The sequence below is a fragment of the Lygodium microphyllum genome, unplaced genomic scaffold, assembly GCF_053477565.2.
Source record: "Lygodium microphyllum isolate KBCC unplaced genomic scaffold, Lygodium_microphyllum_v1.1.10 scaffold_48, whole genome shotgun sequence".
NCBI classification, from domain to species: domain Eukaryota; kingdom Viridiplantae; phylum Streptophyta; class Polypodiopsida; order Schizaeales; family Lygodiaceae; genus Lygodium; species Lygodium microphyllum.
The window spans coordinates 506,306-514,579 of record NW_028229531.1 but is presented as its reverse complement, the minus strand read 5'-3'; the positions used below and the strand labels follow the sequence as shown (position 1 = coordinate 514,579).

The following is an 8,274-nucleotide window of genomic DNA, read 5'->3' as shown; positions in this document are numbered from 1 at the left end:
CAACTTCTTGATCCCTAGTGTAGTTGGTTGCTTCACCTTTACATTCATTTACCAACCTGTCCCTTGTTTAGATTCATTGGCTTGTTCAATACTCTTTTAAAACTTGAGAACAGTGATTGGGCTGTCCAGCACCTCATTATTTTTTTGGACCACCTTTGAGCCAAGTCCCACCCTCAAGCTAAAAAGATGTGATGGGTACATCACCCACTCACATATGATAACATCAATAAGCTTGACAAAAGAGGAAATCATATATGGGAAAATATCTTCAGGGTCTACCAAGGTAGGTGCATCTATTTCGTTGCCTCACGACAAGGCAAAAAGTAAATGGAAGAATCAACCTCTTTTTCTTGGGGCAATATATCCTAAGAATTTGTCATATTTCAAAGAGCAAACTCCCTTCTTCCTTTTGTTCACGGAGGGAAGTAAAAGATTTTCTTATCAGATGATATTTCAGGAAAAAAAAATAGGAGAAGTCGTTGTAACGAGGAGATAAATATTGCAAAGTTGTCAACTGGTTTTTCTTTTGGAAGACCTCAAGCTTGTCAACTGCCCAGAGGTTTCCAATCTCACAGATGTGCCACAAGCAATACCTTGAAGTTGCAACCTCAAGAGAACAGAAATTGAAATTTGGCCACAGAAATATAGAGAGACTGCAGGAAGCATGATCTAAGCTTCTAAAAGCTGTATTTGCTTTTGAGGCTTCATGTACCCTATAGGAATAAAACTCCACATGTAGATCCAATGGATACATATGTACATGTCACTCTTAAGGAGAATTATTCTGCTCAATTACACAAATACAAAATCAGAGTCGTCTGCAAAGACAAAATCACCACCATTGCTCATTGCACTTGCCTCCTCTAAAATGGCATTGATGTCAAGAAACTTCTCTCCTTCTCCTTCTTGATCCTGCCAGCAAATGGAAGGCAAGCTTTCTTCAATTCAAACTTAGAAATCTCATGGTACCAGTGATTCTGCATAGACAACACTTGACTACCTCAAGCATCAAGCAATTCAGTGCATACATACCACTCCTTCTGGACGAGTCTGCATCACAGTGTCAATGATATCTCTAGTGATGGTGCCCTCCATCTGCCGGGCAATATGTAAGCAAGCCATATTTGAATCTTCAGAATCTGAGTAGAAACTATCATTTTGTCTAAAAATCGAAACAGTGAAATTTTTTTGCTAATAGTTCCTCCCAGAAACAGTGTGCAACTACTATAGACAAACTCCAATACAAGTTACAATCTGCTAAACTTATGCAGGGCTTGTGAAATTTAATTGAGACTTTGGACTGCCCATTGAAGTCTCAGTAAACAAGAAGCAAGTTAGTCATATGCATTATGAAAGCCAGTAGAAAACAGAACTTTATTTGTGCATGTTCACTACGTAATCCATCACAAGTGTACATATGATAATGCTGCCTGTGCTGCAGATCCCTACCCTTGTGGGATGTGCTATACAAGACATCTTAGAGCTGGTCTGTTGACCCAATTAATAGGTCAGAATGCAAAAGTTGCGGTATAGAACACAGTGCAACTTGCCATTGATTATGTGTACCGTCAATGCAAATCTCTAAAAAGCAATTGTAAATGGAAGATCCACCAGCAATCCCAGAACAGTTTTCTACCAGCACCTACACAGCAAGCACAGTGTCTTTGGTACAAAGCAGGTGTTGGACAAGGCAGGAACAATATCTCGAATCAAAATCAAAAGAAATACAAGAGGCTGATAAGCACCAATAGGAACAGATCTAATGGCCATTAGTCTACCTCAAGATCATACAAGCAAAGGTTGGGAAGGTGTCAAGCCACTTGCAATGCAAAAAGCATACATGCAAATTTCTGAATAATATAAGTAAAATTACAAGTCAGCTTGAGCCTCCATGAAGAAGAAGGATGCATTCAATCTTTCAGTGACTAATGTTGGCTGAGCAATGTGGTCTTAAAGTTCCAAGGAACAAGAAGAGTGCGTCTTGGAAAAAACAGATCAGGACAGTTGATAGCTTTTACCAATGGTAATCACACAGCAAAATTAGACAGAGACAAAGATCCCTCATTGTGTGTCAGCAGGAATGTGGCTCCAAAATTAGTGTAGCAGGAGTAATTCCTTTCTATCTTACAAGACACATCCATAACCCCCTACAAAAGGTCCTTCGCCATACACAATTGATTCTAATGCATCAAAAATCCTAATCACAAAAGGACAGAATTTGACCTGCCTATTATTTCATAACAGCATTTACATTCAACTTCCTGTCAGTGGTACCAACCCTTCTAAAACGTGCTGTGGTGGTTACCACATTCCTCTCGCTTTTAGCATAGAGAATCCACAAGACTAATGTGGATAAAAAGGCTTCCATTGCGTATGCGTCTTGAGAATAGTAAGACTCTATTGATCATCTTTAGACAAAAAAAAGGACCTCCAAAAAGATCAATAAAAAGTTGCCCATTGGACATGCTTCTTGGACAAGAACTAGTGAAGATTCTGTTGACCAGTACTCACTCAGAAATTGGCTCCAAGAAAATAATGATCAGATATGGCGAAGCACAAGCTATTGCTGGTAATTTCTTCTCAAGAATACTCAGTTTCTTCTAAGGTGTGTTTAAACTTGTGACTTTCACTATCAGTCTGCTCACACATCAGAGTAAACTTGGAAAAGGCTTTTGAAAGTCTGCTATCAAGAGATCAAGTCCACCTGTGAAGGCCTTCATCGTGTTTTCAAACATATGTTTATGATTTGGTCTCACTGGGAACACAGCATGCTCCTTTATCAAAATCGTGAAATGGCAGCATAAGAAATAGAGCTTCAATGAACATTGACCACCGAGCCATAATCCCAAAAAAGCACTTATTGACTCTGAAAATAATATATCTGTTCAACTCTTCAAGTAGAGCCTCCACATGTGGAAAAAGTTCCTCTTTATTAAAGGACAGAAATGTCACAAAAGGATATATACACATATGGCAAAACCGAAAGTTAGTCTCGTGATTGATGGACCGGAGTATTTCACCAAATAATCATATAGGCCAAAGCGAGGGTCAAATATAGCCTAGTGCATATCCAATGAAGCAATCCATATCTGATGTTACCCACACTTCAAATCCATTTACATCTAAACATATGGGCTCATTGATTTATCACTAATGAGAACAAGTTTCTGATGGCAAAGATTGGTAGCATATATAAAGTGCTATCCTTCTTCCATGTCCAAAATTCATTATTTTCCCACATAATCTCTTCGGTTAAGAAGTAATTTCCTGTTTGTCTGCCCCAGCAGTGAGGAAATATGGGATGTTTGGAGTTATGCCCTTATTCGTTTATGCCTTTATCAGTCCAACCCAATAAAACCAAAGTTTGCATTTGCAGAATGTCACTAGTATGCAGCAATAGGCTGCAGTATTCAGATATTCTAATGAACCCTGCCGCCTCAAGTGTAATACGCAATACTTCTTGAACAATAGATTTCTGCAGTGGATGTCACATTATCTGACCTTCTGTTGCTGGAGTGTTGTAGTAACAGCAAATGACTAATTACAGTCAATAGCCCCCAAATCTCCTAACTGCTTAAAGACTTTCTTGAAAACCTTCAAATGATCAGACACAAGTAATGTATCCACTCTCAGTCACCATTGGAAAGATAAGTGTCCCGAATTGTGTGATGCATCAGTGTAATGTGGCATTCTGCCTGAATCAGTAGATCCTCATTATCAAGTGAACGTTAGCTTACAGCATTTCTAGACCGTCCAATCTAATTAAATTCATTGTGTGACCATCTAAACAACAGCTGTTAATAGATGCAGTTCATTTCTGAACGCCATTTGCAAGCTCGTTGGCATCCCAAAGACACTGATGTAAGACTGGCTATGTATACCATTCTCAATCGGTTCACTTCTGTGTCCATATATACATTTTAGTGTAAGGTACCATATGAAATCGCCCTGGTATCTCTCAGAATTCAATTTTCAGATGCTACTCTCCGAGAATTCACTGAGACGCTTTCATTTCACGGGCTGGGCCATCTCAACCGGTATTCAAATATGACATTTCTTTGAATTTGCAAGGTACATTTTCACCGAATCGCCTCAATCTTGTGCGAGCTTCACCAAATGTCCGAGAATGCAGACAGTCGAGCTAACAGTGCAGGGAGGAGGAGACACTCACAGGCTTGGAGTCGTATTGCTTTTCGAACTCCATCAGGGTAGCAGAGGCGACCATTTGCTCGAACTCTTTCCCAATGTTGGCCAAGCTTGCACCCTTTCCGTGGCTACTGCAGCTTCCGCCACCGGCCCCTTTGCCGCTCCCGCCGCAGCACGAACCGCCGCTGCCTCCGTCACTAGGAGCTGCACTGTGGCATACCACACGGTGAAAGCTGATCGTTGAAGAAGAGGAGAAAAGAGGAAAGGAAGAAGAGAGAGCCGAAGAAGGGAGCGACGAAGGAGAAAATGCGGAAGAGGACAAAGACAACGGCTGGTGACATGAGGACACGGCAGCCATGGATAACGTCGCCATAGCTTGCGAGCCTTCGCATGCAGAGGCAGATGCAGAAGTTGTAGAGACAAATATTTTCCAGTTGAAGGGATTATTTCTATCTTCTACTGAAAATCCTGAAATGGATATTTTGGGGCTATCTGTAGGGTAAAGGGGCCAATGGTGAAGCACCTCACTTTTCACACACCATCCGGTAATGGACCCCCTAGGCAAAATACAAAGAAAACGAACTCTTTAAAGAGGAACTAAGGTTACTTACACACCAAATGATGGACACTCATTTTATAATCTTTAATCAATCAAAATACTTATTTAAAGGTTGGGTATCCGTAATCCTTTACGCACTCAAGAAGACATGACCTGTTGTTTACCTGCTAAGCAAGTCGATCTCCCATCCACTTTTGGACGAGGACTCTCCCCTTCCCACTTTATAAACTGGCGGATAAGGGTGCACTTTTAGCATTTGCAATCAATCAAAAAAGTTATAAGTTTATTGTCTTGTATTTTTTTATAAATTGTGTCCATTTGGTGTGTAAAGGTATGGCGCCCATGTCCGCACCCTGTTTCAAAGAGTGAATGCCCACACTCTAGGCAGGGATTGGTCATCCATCACTTGGTGTGTAACCAGCCTAAGTACATCACAAATTCAATGGTTGTGTAAACAGCCAATCAGGTAGGCTATAATGCCAAACCATCCAAGGGACAATGTAGAAGAAAGTGCCCGAGTACCATGTTCACACAAAGGCCTCTCTTTCTTTCTCATCCTCTCAGAGCTACCCTGCATCCTCTTCCATCTCCCTTTGAGAGTGTAGATGATCTCCACCAAAATCCTCGCTAAAGTCTCTACTACGGATACATCCTAAAGGTCAATAACGTGGATGCATCTTGTGATCCAAATGTACGAGGCTATGATTCTAGCAATCAACTCTCTTATGTGACATTGTCCCTAGATCCACTATGCCTACGAGTAGAGTAGGGATCCTACTAAAGTGCTATCCAATGATGAGAAAAGAAAAACTCTCTGAACGTCCTCATCACCACATGCTAGGCTTCTATCTTTGACCTAGGCTACATCCCCCTAAGTTGCCACCATGGACTTTGTTGTGCCATGGAATATCACCCTGAGAGCTTTCCTCCATACCTCCTAGGCTCTAGGGCAATCCCATAGGCAACATCTCTATGTCTCAACTTGCCAACATCTTGTGCATGCCACTAGGTCCCTTTTGTATCCAAGCCATGTGCCAACTACTAAGCTCTTGTGAGCTACAAGTCCTAAGAAGAAAGATATCTTCCTAGGCCTAAAGTTGTCATGTAGCCTCCTCCAAAAATCATATAAAAACTCATCTGAGATTCCCTCTCTATGCTAATGGGGGCTGGCTACTACCTACGCACTGATCCTACTCATCTATATCCTCCTCCCTAGCCTACTAATGTAGCTAGAGAAGGCCATGTCACATGATCTATCAAGAAATAGATCCCTCCACACCCACTCTCCTAGATCCCATTGTAATCTTTGTTGAGGCCTCCTTTTATAAGCTTACTATCTCCATCCATCTACAGGATAGGTGCTCTAGACAAAGGATCAAAGTAATAGCACACTGTGAGGGTAAAGGCTTCGTTTACTCTAAATACCATAATATTTTGCTACCAAATCATAAATAATGAACCATGATACATCATTTGAAGCCCATGTGTGAGGGCCTTCACTCTCATCCGAAGAAAAAGGGTAACATGTGGATTTGACCTTTTTTTTAATTGATTTTAAAATGTATTTGTTATTTTAAGGAGGGAAAAATAGAAGATAGTCCTTCCGCTTGCCACGTATTGTGATTTCCTCAAATGAGGAATGGGTAACAACTAGTCAAAACTCACTAGACTCACTCTTGCATGGTTGTTGCTCCATGCTCTTCCACTTGTAGAACATTGCCTCTCTCTCTCTCTCTCTCTCTCTCTCTCTCTCTCTCTCTCTCTCTCTCTCTCTCTCTCTCTCTCTCTCTCTCTCTCTCTCTCTCTCTCTCTCTCTCTCTCTCTCTCTCTCTCTCTCTCTCTTTGTGTGTGGCACGTTTGACAATTTTTCAATGGGCTTTCCCTAGAGGGAAATGATTGTCAATGTTTCATTTTAGCTACAATTCATGAACAATACTTGGTTTAATGGTGTGCATCCAATGAGTTCATGGGATTTGCCTTCTTCTCTCTCTATATTATACAAGACATATGGGCCTTCAAATTACATTGCCCTTGTGGTGTGAAAAATTTGGATGTCCCATTTAATTCATTTGGAGTAATAATCCAACATAGTTCATTTTAAGTGTTCTTATCGTTGTTATTGGGTCATTGTAGATTAAGGTTATGATGGTACAAATACTAATTTATGGTCATGTGGGCTTATACTATTTGTGATTATCACAACATACTTAGGGGTAGCCACCATTTTAGTTTTAGTGTTGAAGCCAGTTTTAGTGGGATTGATTGGTTTTCCTAGGTTTGTAGTTTTCTCATCCTTAGTGGATGATTTTACAAGACCAATATGTGACAACAAAAAAGAGCTAAAGAAACCAACCATGTTGAATGGCTTTGAACTTATTCCAGTGAATCAACACCTCAATTTGTTAAGTCTATAGAAGAAACCATTATAGATGCATATCTATGTGTCTTCAATATATGGCTCATATTTGGTTCTTGTAATCTTCTCTCCCCCCTCCCCTCCCTTCATGTAAGGGGAGGCTGGGGGGGGGGGGGGGGGGGGGGGGGGGGGGGGGCGGAGGGGACTATAAGGTTAAAGAAGCAAAAAAAAAAAGAAGAAGTCTTAGTAATCTTTTAAAGAGGAAAAGAAGGAAAATCTAATTACGGCCGTCAGCCAACTGCGCTGTCACCATTGTCATCCTCAAGTGCATCATCACAGACTCTCATCTTGAGCACCGTCTTAAACTCATCACCATCTTACTCCACACAATCATACAATTAATAGCAACCTTGGTAGTATCACACATAGTGAAGTAGGAGAATAAAAAGCCATATTGGGTCCAATTGCAACCCTTGATAAGGCTATAAAACCTTAAGCCATGATTTAGGCTAAGGCTAATACTTCTATTCTTCCCCCCCCCCCCCTTGCACTAGTTGTTGCACAAAGAGAGAGAGAGAGAGAGAGAGAGAGAGAGAGAGAGAGAGAGAGAGAGAGAGAGAGAGAGAGAGAGAGAGAGAGAGAGAGAGAGAGAGAGAGAGAGAGAGAGAGAGAGAGAGAGTGTGTGTGTGTGTGTGTGTGTGTGTGTGTGTGTGTGTGTGTGTGTGTGTGTGTGTGTGTGTGTGTGTGTGTGTGAGTGAGAGGAAGAAGGGAAGAGAAGGAGGGGAATAGAGAAAGTAGGAGTAGAAGAAAGAAGAGAAGAGAAGAAGGGAGGAGAGAGGAGAAGAAAAGGTAAATGAGAAGGAAAGTGAAGGAAAGGAACCTGATCTTGTGCCGTATGAGATGGCATGTCAACGATGTTTGTGAATACGTTAGGAACTCCTGTGCTTCTCGCTCCAAAATATCTCCTCTTGGGGGCCATTACGAGAAGACAATTGCAGCACTAACTCTGGGTCTTGAGCTCCATATGGATTGGTAGCTCCTTGTAGGATCACAATTCCACTAGGAGAGGAAGGACTTGTGTCAAAATACTCGCAGGCCAAAGTGGTGCTCCTCTTGCGATTGGGATGTCTTCCTTTGTTCTCACTCCTGCTCTTTCTGTACTCTCCTTTCTCTCTATCCTTCTCCCTTCTCTTATCTATTCCTTCCTTTCCTT

The 8,274-nt window shown here is 41.4% G+C and overlaps 1 protein-coding gene across 1 annotated transcript; it reads right to left on the bottom strand.

Moving 5' to 3' along the window:
• Positions 1-476: 476 nt before the first annotated feature.
• LOC148008907 (uncharacterized) lies at positions 477-4,604 on the bottom strand. The gene is made up of 3 exons (XM_087673927.1): positions 4,172-4,604; positions 1,033-1,095; positions 477-912 (listed from the first exon to the last, which is right to left on the bottom strand). The coding sequence occupies exons 1-3, from the start codon at positions 4,517-4,519 to the stop codon at positions 793-795; spliced, it is 531 nt and encodes a 176-aa protein (XP_087530053.1). The 5' UTR covers positions 4,520-4,604; the 3' UTR covers positions 477-792.
• Positions 4,605-8,274: the final 3,670 nt, after the last annotated feature.

Coding starts and splice junctions, on each gene's coding strand:
- LOC148008907 (XM_087673927.1), bottom strand. CDS start 4,519: ATGGCGACGTTATCCATGGCTGCCGTGTCCTCATGTCACCAGCCGTTG. Junction 1,096..4,171: donor AGCAATACGACTCCAAGCCT/GTGAGTGTCTCC, acceptor ATTGCCCGGCAG/ATGGAGGGCACCATCACTAG. Junction 913..1,032: donor AGACTCGTCCAGAAGGAGTG/GTATGTATGCAC, acceptor ATTTGCTGGCAG/GATCAAGAAGGAGAAGGAGA.